The following is a 19,335-nucleotide window of genomic DNA, read 5'->3' on the forward strand; positions in this document are numbered from 1 at the left end:
GAAGTTACTCGCAAAGTTTCAATTGAGAAGTTACTGCATTTTAAAACAATTTCGATATTCAAATTCAATCACTTCTATAATTCGCTATGTTCATTTGAGCATGTTATGTTAAGTTCTCACCTATCTATTAAAACCAACAAATCCGTGTCTAGTAGCCATATATAGCAAACACGCCAATGTCCTCAGTCATTTGTAGATCATAACTATTGCAACCTTTTCGCGGAGAATCCTCGAGCCACCGCTAGAGGCGGCTTCCTTTTCTAAGGACTTCGTGATGTGCTCGCTAACATCGGCTGGGGCTTGCTTCCGAAGATCTTTGACATTGAACATCATATCCAACAGCATATCGCCTTTGCTCGAGCCTTGTTTGAGGCATTCGCCAACATCTACGATATACTCCAGTGTGTCTACCTCACATTTCCACTCGTGTTTCTCCGCCACTGCTACGATATCCTTACCGCTGACATTCCTCTTCGACTTCGGAAAATCCTTGCCCCGAAGTTCGTTCTGCATTCTGACTGCAAAATTGCCTTCATCTTGTACAACGCAAACGATCACACCGTTGTGTTCCAACTCCTTGTCGTAGACATCGACCAGTACTTGTTCGGGTTCTTCGTAATATAAACTTTGCATGAAGAAAACCAAATTCATCTTGCATCCACCAGACTCCCCTGATTTTCCTCCGAGGTAATCAGGCAAGCTCGCTGCGCGCCAGTCAAACGCAATTTTCTTGTATTCCCGCTTCTTGCTGGAACTCAAGGCAGCTTTGTATTTCTCCAACACGGCTGCCTGAGCATTCACAATTCTGAAAGAGGTCTCCGTGCCCGGTTCCAAATTCCGCCATATTAGCGACAGAATCTGCAAATCGGTGTCCCCGTCTGGCGTGCCTACGTCGAGAATTGCATATTTTCCACTCGAGAAATCAGATACAACAATTTTGCTAGCATTTGCAAGCACCCATTCCGTGAACACTTCTCGTTCGGTGGATTTATCAAAGTATTCCTCAACGTAACTCGGGTACGCGGGGTCGTGATTTAGGTCGCTCATCTTGATACGGCTTAGCTTGGTTCAGACTTAACTGGTACTGCAGGAATTCGAGCAGACTGTTGAAAAACAAACAGATAAAGCGTTAGCCGTGTTTATCCATTCTTAGGACTTTATCAAACATTCCTTGACCTTTTGACCTTTCGTTCTGAAGGTCCTTAGCAATACATAATTAGGCAAGCAACTAAAGCTCAATATTGTATCAATTTCATATTTCCAGGGGGCATACGCGAATAATTGTATCAACCCTGTGAGACATTCACTCTAATTTCTGTATTATTTCACAGCCCTAGAGCTGTTCCCTTTGGATTATTTTCAAGTGATTTACCCAATCATCTTTTGCAGTTGTTTTAATACTCTTGAACAAATATGATGGTTTGATGTCAAACAATTACCGGCGAATATGCGAGACAGCAAGTGATCATGTTTGCATGTTTCGTCCTTATCGATATGCGGTTGTTTTTATTACAAAATTAAGTGCCTATTCCTTTCTAGTTAGTCTTTCTGTCGTTCAATACAGGAAAACGGCGACTGAAGCCCGTGCCTTCACGTGCAAACACGGAACCAGATAAATGAAATATTGATATTGTGGAAGTTGAGGAATGTGATGCCTTGTGTCAATAGGTCATGCGCATTCCATTTATTTTGTATGAACTTTCTCTACGCTCCATAAAAATAGGTACGTCATGCGTACATGTGGGTAGCCTCTAAAGCATTGGCTGCGATAAAGTTATCCGTTGGCAAAGATTTTCAAGTTGTGTTCATTCCTAAACGACAGGTTGCTAAAATGGCGGGGAAATATCAAGTGATGCTTAGTTTTACGTTCTAATGCCATACGCAAAGGCAAAAATGGGCTAGTTAGCTAGTTGGATACAGTAGTTATAATAAAGTAGATTTTATTAAACAAAACAATTTAACAATATTTTTCATTGTAATAAATACATTTTAACGACATAATCTGAATATATTAAAAGTGTATTTACAAAAGATAGGAAAATGCATATTTTTCGAAACAGGTTTAAACGACGGAATAGAGATTATACATACGACACGTTGAGAGAGAGAGAGTATACAAAAGTTGGACAGAACAAAAAAGAAAGGAGTAAGGTTGCAGGATGGTGGCACTCCTTAGTTTGGTAGGAGAGTTTCAGACATTTTCATGCATGTTGATTAAATTCACTTAGTTTCAGTGCATCATTGTTAATTAATCACAGAGAAAAGTCCGACATCCAAACATCATAGATTCTCTAAGAATTGTCAGCTCGTTTGAAACAGCTTGAAATATCCGTTAACAGCTGGTAATATATGTTAATACGTGGAAAATAATGGTGGGAGGCTATTGTTTCAGCAGGATTATACACTTGGCTTTGCAAAGTTCATGAGAATACGTTGTCACCTTTAGCTCGAGATATTAGTATGATTTCACAGATCCAGCAGGAATGTACAGGTTTCATTGACAATAAATTGTCACTGTTGTAATCAGTTTTACATTGAATGCAGGGGCAGATCCAGCATTTTAGCTAACTGATGCACTGTTTTGAACCATACGTCAACACCTCTATGGAGTCCATATTTCATATTTTCATTATATTCGACCATGCAGAAGTCGGGATTTTTAGCACTTTGTTCGTGCACCATTGCACCAAATAATTATTATTGGCATATGTCACAGATGAAAGCAATTAAAAGCATGTTATTTGCATTGATCTTTGCTTGTTTAAAAGACAAGACAGTAATGAATGGGATTAAAATGCAATTACCAATGATATAAATGAGGCATACATTTGGCAGTAAATATTTGTCTTCGGTTCTGAAGCAAAAATAATCTCTGTTCCATATTGACCATGTTAGTGGTCGCAGTTTTGTCATTTGTCATAAAAAAGTTTGAGTTTATTATTCAACAACTATCAGCTTGGAAATGAATGGTAGCAGACGGAAAACATCTCTTTGCTATCTCCCCTTTTTTTGCTATTAGACACTTTCCTTAGTCTTTTTGAGAGTGTTTTTCTTTGGTAGTAATTAAAATCAGATTAAAGTTTGTTTCATCCAATCATAGGATTTTAGAGACGTCATGCATTTCATTTCATCGTTCCAATCAGTGTTTTAGAGTTCTGTGGCGTATATTTATGGTATTGCAACTTATATCGTGGGAGACAATGTATGATAAGTCGATAAGAACAAGTTGGGAATTGAAATTTATTTAAGAAAAATTCAATGCACACACGTGCGCGCCTGTTAGCGGGCTACTGTGTGTACAAATAGACCTTTTGCATTATAGACTAATTTTAATGGCATGTAAGGAAATGCAATCAAATCGCCACAGCTGAAAAGAGCGTACGGAAATTAGAAAAAATGCGGCAAAGTTTGGTAGCGAAATATTGTAAAATAAAATAATGTTGGAAAATATAGCCTCGCAAAATTTGCAAATTTGTTTACTTTTTACTACAAACGCAAATTGTTAGCACGTTTAGGCCAAAAATGGTAACAATTTCTGTTTATTCTGAAAAAGTATACTTGATTTGCCATCTTTGCAAGGCTATATTTTCCACAATTTACAACATTTCGCAGCCAAACTTTGCATTTCTACTAATTTCAGTACGCTCTTTTCAGATTTGATTGCATTTCCTTGCATAGATCAGGAAGTAGTCTTTAATGCCAAAGGTCTAATATGAATTGGCGTAGTATTGAATCACATCATGGAATCATATAGTAAACAATTAGCCAATCGAACAGGGTACTGGGTCTGGTCGCGAACCGCAAAGCACCTATGGAGTATGGAATGTTTGGAAGGACAGGAAATAGAAGTCTGAAATCATTTGTGATTTGCCTCTCCAAACAACCCATAGACGCTTTGCGGTTCGCGACTAGACCCAGTACCCTGCTTGATCGGGAAATGGCTGATGGATGCACAGCTGGAACTAGGTGGCGTATTGTAAACTGAGTATGGCGTTTTTTTATCCCTTTTTTGCGCGTGAGCTAAAAGTGGGCATGCTTGGCAAGTGACTGAAATTTTTAAATTGCTTGGATTTCTTGCTCAAACATTTTCGATTAATTGAAGCTTTACAATATCGTCATTTATATAGCATTTTACGCACTTAAGATAAATTACAAGCACTTGCCGAGCATGCGCACTAAAAAGTGGGACACTAGTTCCAGCTCTTTATGCATAATTTCTCTGTGATTGAATATCGAGAAAGGCTAGCCTGCGAACGGGCATATTCTGTGCTATTATAGTTGTTGTGAATTTCTATTGTCAAGCCGAACTGCCGAAGATACATTTCGCCATGAAATAGCGTTGAAAGCCGGTGTGTAAAAGTGTAATCTTTTGGGAACACGATAGGTAAGTGAGGTAAAAACTAAGGAATAAAAAAGAATAGGAATAGGAAGTTTGTTAAAATGTCTGTGTGAATACAGTGTGGTTGTATTGATACTTTATGTCTTTATTTTTGACTATAAAGCTACAAATTTAATGTTGCATTTTAGTCCTATCGGTTAAAGCATTAATGTGATGCTTTAGCAATTACTAGATTTTGTGAAATTCAATGATGGTTTCTGATTGCGAAAAGTAAATCTTCATTGCCATATATATGTTAGTCAAGATTGTGAATTCATGTTGACAATATCAAGAAGTTCTATGTTGCATTACAACACATATTGAGCAAAATCTTTATTTCAATCATACAACTTGGCTTGATAGAGCTCTCTGGTAAACTTTTGTGTTATTAGATCAGCCCTAGCCTGCTTATCAGATGGTTCACAACCAGAAATAATACGAATCTTAACTGCCTTCATAAATGTTTATCCCAATTTTACCATAATTTGTCCACACTTTATTGCCAGATAATTAATTTGAACATATTTAGAGCCACCAGTGCTTACATGAGGTGAATTGGTTTGGTAGTGCCAGGAAAATGCTATAAAGATCGATTCTTCTTATTATTATTCTGTTTCTTTTTAAGCAACATTTCACATTCAGGGGCTGGTCGAATAAACTCTTGACCAAATTTTGTGTAGTTAAATCATAGCTAACTGGAAAATACATTCTCATTGGCCAATTCTGCCATTAACAATAGTTAAAAGTTAACTAAATTTTTATACAACCATCCCCAGATGAACTATTATGTTATTATAAGAGCATAATAATCTTGATTACCGGTAAATCCAGGGATGGATTTATTAGTGTAATAATCTAGCTAGATCAATAGGATACAGTGGGGTTGTGAATTTTAGTATAGTATTTAATGGCCACATATCACATATTGTATTTAGTTTTTTTACCTTGTATAACTCTTATGCATGAAATATGAAATTTTCCATCCCAATCTGGTGTATAGTAATTAAATATAAGAAAATCATGTGCTCAAAGCGGAAGCTGTCATTCTCATGCCTGCATTTTAAGAAAGGTGTGCAAGAGGTGCACAGTCACTGCACACCTCCACTGACTGGGAATATATGCACCCCCAACAGTCATCCCGAATTGAAACGCCAAATTTAGAGTTAACAAAATAATCAAGTGGGCAACCAACTTTCCACATATAAAACTATACAGTTTATATATATCCAGCTGATCTGAGATCATGACGTCATAAAGCGTCTTGACAAAACTGAGTTATCATGTGCCTGGTGTTATTTGTCCTTATTTTTCGAGCTAATAGTATAAAGGGTGAAAAATTTAAATTCTAATATGCAGTTGGGAAAAGAATAAACGTGTTTTCACATAAATATAAAAAATAACTTGATATTTTCGAGTGTCAAAGTCATATGCAATGAAGGAAATGATAATTCAGTTTTGTCGAAGATCTGGCTTCTGATTAGTTGATTTTTATACCCAGATCAGCTGGATAGAACTATATTTATGCATCAAGATATATAGAAAGTGAGGTATATTAATCAAATACCATCAGCCTATCCTTCATCAGCTTACCTCTCCTATAATTATTTGCCATCTTTTAGTATTAAAATCTAGGATGATTCATCCTCCAAAATTGTACACCTGCTTGTGTATAATTTGATGAAAAACTAGTGACTGTAATAACAACGCGAAGGGCAAAGGTGTAAAAATTTGTTATAAAATGTGACGTCGTAACTGTAAATTAAAAAAAACTTAACGCCTTTTTAAATTTTATTAATAGAGAGTGAATACCAACTACAGGCTGGACTTTTCTATGTACCACCAAATAAAGTTGACTATTAGAGCAAAATGCAATATGGTTAGGGTTAGGGTTAGGGTTTTTTTTACTTCAAAAGCGATTTTGATTTCTCTTGATTTATGCCAATCCATGAACAAATTCCATCGTGCCCAAAATTTGATTTTATCTATTGTGCATTTGCTTGAAACACCAATACAGTGCATGTTCGCACCAACAATGTTACTCTAAGTAAGTATTTAATACTGCGAGGTTTTTGGTCCGTTAGCCCGGGCCTTCATCAGTGCAATTTACTCGTGCAATTACCTGAATACACATCTACACGTCACTTAAAGTTGACCTCAGTGAACTGTAATAAAATCGTACATTATATCTATATAGCTCTGTCGTTAGGGAAAATTACAATAATCGATCATGCATTAAAACTAGGTATAATAGTTCTAAGTATAACAGTTTACAAGAACAACTTAACTAGACTACTCGCTAATGTTTGAGTTCCATTCAGACAAAGTAATGTCATTAGTTGATGCGATGGACGCAGTCCTTCAACTTCGACTTCCACGAACGAACACCACGCGAGCTCTAAGCAAAACAAAGCAAAGCAAAGGCGATCTTTCGTCGTAACCAGCTAACCACCATATAGATGGAGAATGATTCTTGTCAGCTAGCTTCGCACCAAGGAAGGAGAGAAAATGTAGGGTATCTCTTCCGCATCCGCCAAAGGCGCTGAACACGTCACTTAAATACCACGTTTGTCGTGATTCGTTTGCTCGCCCCATTAATTAAACGGTTACCAAACAATAATGAGAAAGAAATAGTTGAGGCTATAGCCTTGTCACAGGCCTTGTCATCTAATTGGTTGAAGTGCTATAGACTTAATTCTCCTAAAACCTAGAACCGAATGTTTAAGAAGCTAATTCGGCAGACACTTTTGCCTGCTTTAAACGGGAAATTGCAGTAAATTAAGGGAAGATGCTGTGCCACACGTGCCAAATACGTTTTTATACATTACATTTTTTAAACTTTATCCTTTTTTAAATATCTATATCTTACTATATGTGTGACGCCCCTCGTGGAAATCAGCTATATTTATATATGCTGTCGAGGCAAGCGTGTTTAAATGAAGGTTTTAATAATAAAAAATGCGCTTCGTGCAAAAATGGCGGAGTCGCAAGATCACTCGTATCACTCGTTTCATATCTCTAGATTTTCACTCATCGTAATTTCACTGATCCTTCGAGGACTGATCTCGCGTATTTGCTCTACGCGACTAGCAACGAATACGTGTAGAAGCGACGTGCGTCATTATTGGTAAATCATGTATTTATGCAACTTTCATATCCGTCATGTATTATGGCTCTAAGGTGTAGACTATATACACCTAATGGTGTTGAAGTTTAACAGTGACTTATCGAGACAACCGCTGCTGTTAATTCACGGTAATTCTAATCGCGTGATTAAGATGTATCTCTAATGCATGGCGCTATACGAGATCCGCCTGTAACAAGTGAGCAGTACATTCTAGCAGTAGATTCTCAATTCTCACTTTCCACAATCATTTTCAAATAAGAGCATTGGCCATACCCTTCGTTTCTTTGCATCCGATAAGTGTTAAAGTTCTGCATCTTTCGACTTGAAAAGATGAGTTGGGACAAGCATATTGAAGAAAATTGTAAAAAAGTAGGGGCTGGGATAGCTGTTATAAAAAGAATCAAGGCCTTTATTCCCTTTCATACTATGCAAATGATTTATAATGCTCTGATACAGCCATAATTTCATTACTGCATGTTCTCCCTCCATGGGGAAACTGCTGTGGAGCTTTAAAAGACAAGCTAATTCAAAAGTGTTAAAATCGTGCGGCTAGGATAATTAAACACGTAAACAAATACGTAATCAATCTATATTAATGTCTAGAATTTTAAATAATTTGAGCGCGCCAAACCTGAAAAATTCATTCACCAGGATTAGCACATTGCAAGGTCATCATAATCTAAGAAATACTCTAGCTCTTCCTATTCCGAGAAGAGATTTCCTTAAAAAAATTTTCCAATATAGTGGCACGAAACTTTGGAATAGCCTTTCTCCGGAAGCAAAATAAGCAGAATCAGCATACGTTTTTAAACGAATTATTAATTAAATAGGGTCACACCAATATAATAGGTAAAAATTTAAATGTACATATTTTCCACTAACTTTCTATTTTCACTTTATCTTTTCATGTTATTGTCTGTAAATAGTTATTTTTTACTTTCTTTTTGCATGTGCATCGACGCCCCTTATGGAGACCAGCAAATATTGATGAGGCTATATAACATCGATCAGATTTTAAATAAAGGTTACGTACATACATACAGTAGTTCCTCGCTAACTCGAACTCCCAAGGGGAAAGAAAAATTGTTCGAGTTATACCGGGGGCTCGAGTTAACAGGAGTTGTTGGTGGTTTAAGACGTCGTTTGATTTTCGTATTTTCTAGTAGGTGAATGTCCATTCGCCAATCTTTCCCACTGCGTTTTGGAAGCCGGAATAACAGTAGATTATGTTCAAACATTATGAAAGTAATCACTAATCATTGAGACATATTGTGTCCCACAAGTGTTAAAAGACTATTTTAAAAAGTGACCCTGAAATAAAGGTCTCTATATTGTTGGCAACACTCCTCACCCTGTAAGTTGTTGGTCTTTCATGCAAAGTTGTACAAAACACCTTTTCAGATTATCATGGATTTAGTTAGAGCGAGGTCTTTCATATCAGCAGCACGATATTTCACAGAAATAGATTGAATAACTCGCCTCTCATGTCCTATGAATGCGAGATCAATTTTTAACGCTGGTCTTTTTGTCAATTTGGCTGTCTGTTCGTAGTTTACACCATAAAAATCTGCTTTAAAATGCCGGAACCTGCGGCTTCTGTTTCCCTGTCACCATCTTTGCATGGCAAGGGTCTTCGCGCCAAAAAGGAACATCCATGAGAATTGCCCGGAAGTCTATGAACGACTCTCATTATTGTGTTATCGCATGGAAATGTAGTCTCGATGTTCCTCATTTATACGTACGTGGCAAAACATTAATTTGCACGTAATTTCTACTCACTCCTTTCTAAATAGACAAAATACACCGATTTACCTATAGCGCGTGTGTGTTCGTTTAATCCGGCGCTTGTGTATAGGATGTTAATTCAATCCTTTTAAGATCTTATTATCTTATTACAGTAAAGATTGAAGCAAAGAAAAGTTAAAAGTAGTTACGGACATCAGCGAAAATGTCTTTAAAACTCTATGAAAACTCTTTAAACCCAGTTCCTCACTATATATAGACGTTTTTATTCGCGCGAACTAATAAAGAAGCGGTTCTAATTTTTCAAGGCGAATTTTTGTGACGTTATCTGTAATAAAATGATGAAAATTGGTGGTAGAGTTCTTTAACTCGGTTACATGGAAGAACACCATAGCCGGGTAAAAATATTTTTAATCCCTGATCTTATATTGCAATAAATATTTATGAGCTCAATGATAAGAATATACTTTGATTTGGATGAAAGGTGGAATGTTTATAAGGACATTGCATCTTTTAGCAAATAAAGTATTCTTTCCATTGCACGAATGAAAGCATTCATAATTTGTTTATAGCCATATAACACCAAAATAGGTCCTATGCTGTTGAGTTATTTTTTAAATATACAACAGTTTACATATGATCTCCCCACCGGCTATATTATTCGTTTTGTGATTAAATGCATATCAGCACGATTAATACTGTGAGTGATTGGATTTAGTGAAAGCCACCGCGTGCAATGGAAAAAAACTATTTTCACGGCTATAGACCATGTGATGGAAACTAAAATGGGAATTTTTAATTCCTCACAAAAACAACCAATTAATGTCCGTTACATAAAAGTTGACTTGTACTCAGAGCTTTAGCCGACATTGCTTTTAAATGAAATAAAATCGGAATTTGTGTACAACTTCGTAAGCGCGTTTTTGCTATTTTTGTGCATAGGCTCTTGCTGCTGAGATAGCTGCAAATGGAAACGAGAAAGCGCTAAGGTTGAAGTGTTTATATTTCCGTAAGTCCTGAGTTCCCAAGTCGAAGTCAGCTTGCATGCTGTAGGAAAATCAAGGCCAATTTCACTCGTAGCCAACCATGTAAGCTCATAGTGAAAATATACCGCTAATGAGACGTAATTCGGGGAAAGGATGGCAAAGTTTCAAAGCGAAAACAATTCTAAGTATAGGACGTGAATGAAACACACTTAACTTGTATTATTTTTATTTCAGGTCCTTGAATGTACCCCCCTCTCATCCGCGTTTTCCTCGGTTGATACAAGATCAATAGGTGTCGAAATATGTCAAATAATACCAGCAGTGAAGAATTACATAAATGTCGGGTCTGTTGTAAAACATTTAGCCGTCGAACGTATCTCGTATTGCACGAAAAGATTCATGGTGAAAAATCCTACAAATGTGACATTTGCGGCAAAGCCTTTAGTCAGCCCGCTGGGCTGTGGATCCACAAGAAGCACCAGAGTTGCTTGAAACGAAACTCTTCTAGCGAAAGTCGCGCCGAAACTGATGAACAAGGTGGGAAGGAAAAAAGTAGTGTTGAAAAACGGCACGAGTGTGATATCTGCAACAAACGCTTCTCGCAAAAACATTTGTTAAGTTATCATATGAGAACGCACACTGGCGAAAATCCTTATCCATGTACAACATGTGGCAAAACGTTTCGGGGAGCAGTTACCTTAAAGTACCATGAAAGAACACATACTGGACAAAAGCCTCACACTTGCATTTTCTGTACGAAGTCGTTTACTCAGTTGGGACCACTGAGGGCGCATTGTAGAAAAGAACATCAGTCAGACAGGATTTATGAATGTGATGTTTGCAAGGAAAAATTCGAGAAATTTCTGGAATTATCCTCACACAAGAAAACACATTTGGAAACTTGTACTGACTCTCAATGTGGAGATGTTGGTATATCTAATACTGAGCGTGTGAACGCTTCGATTCATGTAACAAACGTTTGTTGCCAAAATTTAGATAAATTGAAGAAAATAGACCAAGATTCCGATCCAGATGCAGTCAAAACTCCCACAAGCAGTAAAAGAGATGCACCCGAACCTAGTAGCGAAATTAACAGCAAAAAAAGGAAAAGAAAGGTTCAGGCCAAGTCTTCTCCTCGTCGCAAGATTCGTTTAAATAAATCAGTTGGAGAGGCCGTAATCCGAAGCTATACAGAAGGAGAAAACTGTCCTGGTTAAAGAGAAACTATCGACAATGGTTTCCGAAAAATTAAAAACGATTAATTACAGAGACTTGTCTTTTCCCAATAGTCACACGCCAGCGATACATCAGAATGAAAAAAACAGTTTGAATGAGCAGACTCATAAATGTGATGTCTGCGGCGAAGAGTTCCCCGAAGCAAACGTGCTGCAGAATCATGCCATAACTCATACTGAAAAGAATCCTCTTAATTGTACGGACTGCAACAAGTCGTTTCGAACACCAGGCTCATTGACTGTTCACCAAAGGACTCACAACGGGAAAAGGCCTTACAAATGTATTTTCTGCCCACAGGACTTTACGCAAAGGGGTGCTCTGCTACAGCACTGTAGACGGATACACAATACAGACCAAATTTACGAGTGTGACGTTTGCAATGAGAAATTTGAGAAACATCGGGACTTGTTATCCCACAATCATACCCTGTCCGATGCTCCCTGCACAATGGCAAAACGGACGTACATGTATGAAAACACTGATTTTGATGTAACATTTGAAGACGATGAAGAAAAAACGGGAGATGATGCAGTTTGTTCTCCGTTATCTTCGTCCAATAAAAATGGCGATTCAATTCCAGAAAATAATCATCAAGTGTCAGCGAAAGCTCTTGTATTGTTACCAATGATGATAACAAAAAGAATTGTGCAAAATCACCTAACTTTATCTACCAAGAAGACGAATTTTCTCGGCAAGATGATTACGAAAATCGGTTTACAAGTCCTTCTAATTCTGTTTGTATAGAAGTAGAAAATATAGATATTCCCGTCTCGAAGGAAGATTATGATAGTTATGACAGCGGAATTTCCCCAGACACCTCACCGTTCGATGTCAATGTCAAATGTGATGAACCCCCCAAACAGTTGATGTACGAAGTATCCATGCAACCGATTAAGCCTTGCTATAAGGAAAACAATTATCACCAAATTATTGGAATGGGGCCTTCTAAAACCATCAGCAGTAGGACGATTCCTTCTCAACAGAGTCAAAACTTAGCAGACGGGATCGTGAAAGATTGTTTGAAAACAGTTAATAATGAGGACGAATCTGATGATCATATTTCTTCAAATTGCTCCAGAGTGACAACGCCTGACAATGTTTCCTTATTTCAAGAAAGCCCTGGCAGTAATCACCAAAACTTTTGCTTGTTTGATGAAACGTCAGATATGTCTTTGCAATTCCACAATGAAAGGAATATGTTTACAGCCCAACCTCTAAACCTTAGAAAACGAAGTTTGATGGAGGGTAACATCAGAAATTTTTGGCAAAGGAATGATTGCGTATCTGGTATTGGGTGTGATAGAGGTCGAAATTTGCAGAACAACTCAACTCAAATTGGATCAACATCGGAGCTACCAGGCTGTTCGAACATAAGTTCCAACGAGTCTTTGTGGTGACAGCATAATATTATGTCAAAGTATTAGGATCCTCTAAGTTGCTTCGTGTAAGAATTTTCAATGAGAGCATCAAATCATTCAAATGATAACTGCCATAAGCATTTTAATTTTTCTTTGCCCAAATTCCATCTCCCGTTCACCAACTGTCCTGTTTCAAAATCCTCAATAATCTGCTTGACTGATCACAAATATATTCTACAAACTTCCTTCTTTAGTTATTCGCCTTTTTTCTTTCGATAGTAAGGTTTTTATACTTTTTCTCCATATGATAGAGGTGTTCTTATCTTACATTTTAATCGTATCGCCTCAAGGTTGGGGACAAATTATCGCAAAATGTCAAAGATCATTACGAACTTTTTTAGAACCGATTCGAAATCACCCGATTAAGCTAAACCAAGCGTTTTCATAGCCAATTTAGTTTGTTTCATCGTTTGTAGAATTTAGTGCCCGATCCGGCGCAAAGCGTCGAGTGTACTGACTCCGCTGGGTGATTCATTACACCCTGCTATTTAAACAGAACATGGCCGAGTCCAAAGTCGTCCAAATTCTATGTAATGGACGGTCGACGTTTGACATGTTTGTTAGTTTTGCGCATGCGCGAAATTTAAACGAGTGAAGACTGAAGCAACGTCCTAATTCGATAAGGAAAAAAGTTTGTATTTCTGAAAGATTTTTCTTAAAAGATTAAAAAGTTAATCACATCGTAAATTACTATATATTTAATGGTCAAAGAGTGCCTAAACTATATTACTTAACTGACTATGTTGAATTCTCGAACAGTGCAAAGCATGCTAAATGTTGTAACCTAAGAAATTGCGTAGCCTAAGAAATAAAAGATTTCTCTTGCGAATCATTCATTATTGTGTTTTAATTTATTCCTAAAATGACATGCACACACGTTAATTAGCACATACCCTTCGGCATATTTCTACCCTTATTTCACAAAGGGAAGTTGTGTTATGTACAAAAAATAGTACGTACAGGACGCACTAATTTAATTAATCTATTCATATATTAAGTGAGTTAATAAGGGGAAATGTTGCATCAATCCCTTTCGTAAACTTTAATCAAAATGAAAGATATGGAATCAAATAAAATTATGCAAAAGCTGGGAAAAGATTATCAGAAGAACACAAAAACAGTCAGTGGAATAGGAACGACTCGTAGTTTATAATCCTTGAAATGGTAGTTGTCTTTTTTTATTTCGTGTTTGCTCCTGTATATACGTATCATAATGAATTAGCTTTTGGATTCATTCCTAGCGACGAAAACCCACGAGAATCCAAACGTTTGTTGACCACAAATCCACAATCTCTTGAGCCCGAGGGATTATATATTTGGAAGTACATAGGTTTTACATATATAGGAAGTACATAATATAGGAATTATACAATCACAAAATATAATTTTCGACAAAACGATTTTTTCTCATGATTCTCATTTAGCCTTCGTACGGCCCTGAACAGCAACAGTAATTGGGACCACAACCGCTTGAATGGCAAGAATGGTAACGGTAAATTGCTAAGCTGTGGGAGACTGGCGCTATTAATATAGGGTTATATAGGGTTTCAATTGCACGTGACGTCAGAAACATAATTGTAATTTAAGACGAGGGTGTGGGGAGTTATAAAGCAGTGAGTGTGTGATAGTAAAGTGTGATGTGAGCAGCCCGTGCGCTGATTGGGATTTTCTGTTATTTAAATAAATATTATAAAAACTTGTGATTGTGTCGAAGATTACATATTGGCGAAGGCAACATTTTCGACATAGTGGTACCTCCGACGGGATAGCGTTACCGTCTAGTTTAAAACATCCTTTCTGGGGAAGTGTACAACGTATGAGAGTATGGGAACCGTGGATTTGGATACGAAGTTGACGCAGCTGAAGATTACAGTAGAAAGAACGAATAACATACTGGACTCAGGTAAGAGAGTAACTATTAAACGGCATCTTGAGACGATACAAGCTATTGCGAAGGACGCAAACCAGTGTAAAAACATTGTCGAAGCGACAAAGATTGCCGAGAAGGCAGAACTCTCTGAAATTAGCGAATGGAGCAATGAGATTGATGCTAAGCTTGAAGCAGCAGACGCGACGGTGGCTGAGCTTGAGGAATGGCTCGCGAAAAATGAGCAGGCGCAAAAGCTTGTAGCTCAAGAGGAGCAATTTAGATTCGAAATGGAACTGCATGAGAAACGTTTAAAAATGCAAGCAGAACTTGCCAAAATTTCAAAACCTCGACCGGAAATACAGGAATGTGAGAACATAACTCAAAAAATGGCCAAACTACCAAAGTTGGTTATCTCGAAGTTTGAAGGTTCATTTATGGATTGGCCCAGGTTCTGGGGCCAATTCACCGAAGCTATCGACAAAAGCTCTATCGCTCCGATAAGTAAATTCACTTATTTATGCGAACTTCTCGCTCCGAAAGTTAAACGTTGTGTAGAAGCTCTCCCATTCACGCCCGAAGGTTATAACCGCGCAAAGGCTGTTTTGCAGGACAAATACGGCAAGGAGCCCGAGATTGTTAAGTGTTATGTCAAGGAAATTCTAGATTTACCACAAATTCCTAGTTCCAATTCGCGTAAGATCTCAGAGTTTAGTGACACGTTATCACATTGCGTGCAAGCGCTCGAGACTATGGGCAAACTTGACCAAATAAACGGCAATGTCTCTATGACCCTGGAAAAGTTATCGGGAATTCGGGGGGATTTGGTCCGAACTGATCCAGAATGGGAAACGTGGGACTTTATTAGGTTAACTGAGGCTATACGACAATGGGTAAAACGAAATCCAGTTACGTCTAGCGAGAGAGATCGAGACGATAATCGAAAGAAGTTCTTTCATGCTCGAAGCGACGAATACAAGCCTAAGGGTTGTGTATACTGTGGGGACCCGGGGCATAAAGCTAACCAGTGTACTAACGTGACAACAGTAGCTGAGCGAAAAGCGATTCTGTCCAAGAAAAGGCTGTGCTTCAATTGCGCGACAAAAACGCACCGCGCCTCAGAATGCTCTAGCAAAGTGTCCTGCGGCAACTGCAGCAAACGTCACCACACGTCAATTTGCGACCAGACGAGCGACAAAGAGCAGAACGAGAGAAAGTTGTTGACAGATGGAGGAAGTGGTGATGGCATTTTTCCGGTTGTTGTCGTGAAAGTCAATGGCGTTACTTGTCGAGCATTGATTGATTCTGGCGCCGGTGGCTCGTACGCGTCTGCGAAGTTAATCGAAGCCCTAAAGTTGAAGCCAAACGAAACGAGATTGCAACGAGTCGACATGTTAATGAGTACGAAGACCTCACGAATGGAGATGTATGACACCTCGGTGTCCTCGATCGACGGAAGTTACGTCATGAACGTGAGATTGACGAAGGTCGGTAAAGACGAACTATTATCGATCAATAATCCAGGATACGACAAGCTAATTAAGCGTTATCAACACTTGAACGCAGTACAGATAAACGACAGCGACACGAAGAAGGAATTTCCGATTCACGTCATACTTGGAAGCGGGGAGTACTCTCGAATTAAGACCAGCACCAGGCCCCTCGTAGGAAACGATTGCGAACCAGTGGCGGAGAAAACAAAGCTCGGGTGGTTTATCATGAGCCCTGGGGTCGAGTTCGACAAGAGTACGATGCTGCTGACCCAGACATCGCAGGCCGATTTCGAGGATCTCTGTAGGTTAGACGTGTTGGGCCTTGCAGATACAATGGAGAATGACCAGGACCTTGTGTTTGGCGACTTTAAAGAACAACTTGTCAGAAATCCGGGGGGTTGGTACGAGACGAACCTACCTTGGAAGCCCAACCATCCACCTCTACCAACTAACGAGACTGGAAGCCTGCGGAGACTAAACAACTTGATAAAGCGACTAAAACGCGACGGAGATTATCAACGTTACGACGACATTATCACGGAACAACTTGAGCAAGGAGTCATTGAACCAGCGCCAGCGAATCCTACAGGCAACGAGTTCTACATACCACACAAGGGCGTAACGAAGAACACAGCCGAAACAACCAAACTTAGGATTGTATACGACGCCTCGGCAAAGGAATCGAACGACAAGCCTTCGCTGAATGACTGCTTACACCCTGGCCCTCAACTTCAGAACCTACTCTGGAGCGTTCTTGTCCGGTCGCGATTCTACCCGGTACTACTCACCAGTGACATCCAAAAGGCGTTCTTGCAAGTGAGGATTAAAGAACATGAACGAGACGCATTGAGATTCCATTGGAAGGCTCCTGAAAACAATGAAGTTCACATCTACAGGTTCACAAGAGCGTTGTTTGGGTTGACCTGTTCCCCTTCCTGCTTGGTGGTGTGATTCACGAACACTTAAAGATGTGGGAGGGGAGATACCCAGATGTGGTCAAAGAAATCCGTGATGGGCTGTATGTAGACGACCTCATGACGGGGGGTGCAACTGTTGAAGAAGTCAACGATAAGAAGATGAAGACAAGCGAAGTTTTCGAAGACGCCACCTTTAAACTGCACAAATGGCACTCTAACGTCGAAGATCTTGAAGAAAGGACACCAGTGTTGACACATGACGGGGAAGAGACAACCTTCGCGAAGCAGCATCTCGGAGTCGAGCAAACGGAAACGAAATTACTTGGCCTACCATGGGACAAGAAGCGAGATACACTCAGCGTGGTGGTAAACAAGGAGGAGTTCGCGAATACCAAAAGAATAGCTCTATCACAACTGGCGAAGGTTTACGACCCGCTCGGCTTGGTATCACCTGCTACGGTTGTTGGAAAGATGTTGTATCGCGAAATCTGCGAAACCCATCTTGCGTGGGACAGCGAACTCCCAGAGGAATTGAAGAAACGTTGGATGAAATGGTACTCGCAAATGCCAGAACACTTCTCGGTTCCGCGATCGTTAGCACCACGTTATCAACCAGTGTTGTCAATATCAATCCATGCATTCGGAGATGCAAGCAAGAATGGGGTGTCTGCCGCCGTGTATGCCGTGGTTGAACAGCAGGAAACGACGACACAAGGGTTAGTGTGTTCCAAGTCTCGACTGGCGAAGCGTGATCTTACGATTCCACGTTTGGAGTTGGTAGCAGGGCACATGGCAGTCAATCTTGGGTCTAATGTCGAAAGAGCAATTGGCGTTGAGAAGGTATCCGAGGTACATTGCTGGTTAGACTCCACCGTGGCATTGTACTGGATCAATGGCCAAGGCGAGTACCGTCAATTTGTCGCCAACAGAGTGAAGAAGATCCAAGAGCACGAGCGCGTTAAATGGCACCATGTTCCCACTCATGAGAATCCAGCAGATCTTGGGAGTCGTGGGGGAACAATCGACGAAAACGAGCTTTGGCAGCGTGGACCAGCATGGCTTAGTGATCCAAGCAGATGGCCCCCGCAAGTGACGCTCACAGCCGACGAAAGGGTGAAAGAGGAAGCGAAACGAGAGCGGAGTCCCCAGGTCCTGACGACATCTAATAAATCTCTAGATAGTTTCGACGAGCTAATCAACAAATTCTCTTTACGGAAAACCCTGAGGATTGGAGCATGGATCCACAGATTCCTTACGAACTGTAGAAGTCGAACTGACAAAGTGAGTGGCCCACTCAAAACACAAGAGATCGAAGTGCAAAACTTATGGTGGATCCAGAAAACCCAACGCGAAGCACAACGCAGTGGGGAAATTGCTAAAGACAAGATACAACTCAACCTACAACCCAACGCATCGGGAATCTTGGAGTGTAGAGGAAGAATCGAAGGGGAATACCCGATATACTTGCCAGAGAATCATGTATACACGAAGAAACTTGTGGAGAAGGCGCATCTTTCCACACTCCATGGAGGAGTAGCCACAACCATGTCCAAAGTTAGAGAGCGTTATTGGATCCCAAAACTACGACAGCTCGTGAAGAGAATTAGGAGGAAGTGTTACGGGTGTATTAAGTTTCGAACCCAAGCCTACAACAACCCACCACCTGGAAACCTCCCACCTACCCGAACTGACGGCTCTGCACCATTTCAAGTCCTCGGAGTGGACTTTGCTGGCCCAATTCAGTACAAGACGAAAGCGAACGCAGTCAGAAAAGCCTATTTGGTCCTGTACGGCTGTAGCTTGACAAGAGCAGTGCACCTCGAGCTGTTGAGATCTCTGGAAGTTTCGGAGTTCCTACCGAGTCTAAAGAGACTTATAGCACGACGCGGACGTCCTGAGATAATATATTCGGACAACGCAAAGACCTTCAAAGCTGCGAAGAAGTGGTTGAGCAAAGTATAAAAGGAAGAAAGTCTACACGCGTTCCTGACAGATCGGTCAATCAAATGGAGATTCAACCTCAGTCGGGCCCCCTGGTGAGGGGGGCAGTTTGAACGGCTTATTGGGCTATTCAAGCGAGCCTTTTACAAAACCATTGGGAACGGCAACCTAAAATGGGAAGAACTGAGCGAGGTAATCCTTGATATCGAAGTGGCACTCAACAACAGACCGC

At 39.7% G+C, this 19,335-nt stretch overlaps 4 protein-coding genes across 4 annotated transcripts; 3 read left to right on the forward strand and 1 right to left on the reverse strand.

Moving 5' to 3' along the window:
* Positions 1–1,455, reverse strand: LOC114536842 (histamine N-methyltransferase-like). Its single transcript, XM_028558180.1, has 2 exons — positions 1,440–1,455; positions 1–1,103 (listed from the first exon to the last, which is right to left on the reverse strand). Exon 2 carries the CDS (start codon positions 1,045–1,047, stop codon positions 187–189), a length of 861 nt encoding a protein of 286 aa, XP_028413981.1. The 5' UTR covers positions 1,048–1,103; positions 1,440–1,455; the 3' UTR covers positions 1–186.
* Positions 1,456–4,291: 2,836 nt separating this feature from the next.
* Positions 4,292–11,448, forward strand: LOC114536863 (zinc finger protein 182-like). The gene is made up of 2 exons (XM_028558201.1): positions 4,292–4,384; positions 10,466–11,448. The coding sequence occupies exon 2, from the start codon at positions 10,534–10,536 to the stop codon at positions 11,446–11,448; it is 915 nt and encodes a 304-aa protein (XP_028414002.1). The 5' UTR covers positions 4,292–4,384; positions 10,466–10,533.
* A 3,261-nt stretch (positions 11,449–14,709) lies between these two features.
* On the forward strand, positions 14,710–17,196 carry LOC114536864. The gene has a single exon (XM_028558202.1). The coding sequence runs from the start codon at positions 14,710–14,712 to the stop codon at positions 17,194–17,196; it is 2,487 nt and encodes an 828-aa protein (XP_028414003.1).
* A 9-nt stretch (positions 17,197–17,205) lies between these two features.
* LOC114536833 lies at positions 17,206–19,137 on the forward strand. The gene has a single exon (XM_028558171.1). It carries the CDS (start codon positions 17,214–17,216, stop codon positions 19,122–19,124), a length of 1,911 nt encoding a protein of 636 aa, XP_028413972.1. The 5' UTR covers positions 17,206–17,213; the 3' UTR covers positions 19,125–19,137.
* Positions 19,138–19,335: the final 198 nt, after the last annotated feature.

The sequence above is a fragment of the Dendronephthya gigantea genome, unplaced genomic scaffold, assembly GCF_004324835.1.
Source record: "Dendronephthya gigantea isolate DGI-Jeju-01 unplaced genomic scaffold, DenGig_1.0 000149F, whole genome shotgun sequence".
In the NCBI taxonomy this organism is placed as follows: Eukaryota; Metazoa; Cnidaria; class Anthozoa; order Malacalcyonacea; family Nephtheidae; genus Dendronephthya; species Dendronephthya gigantea.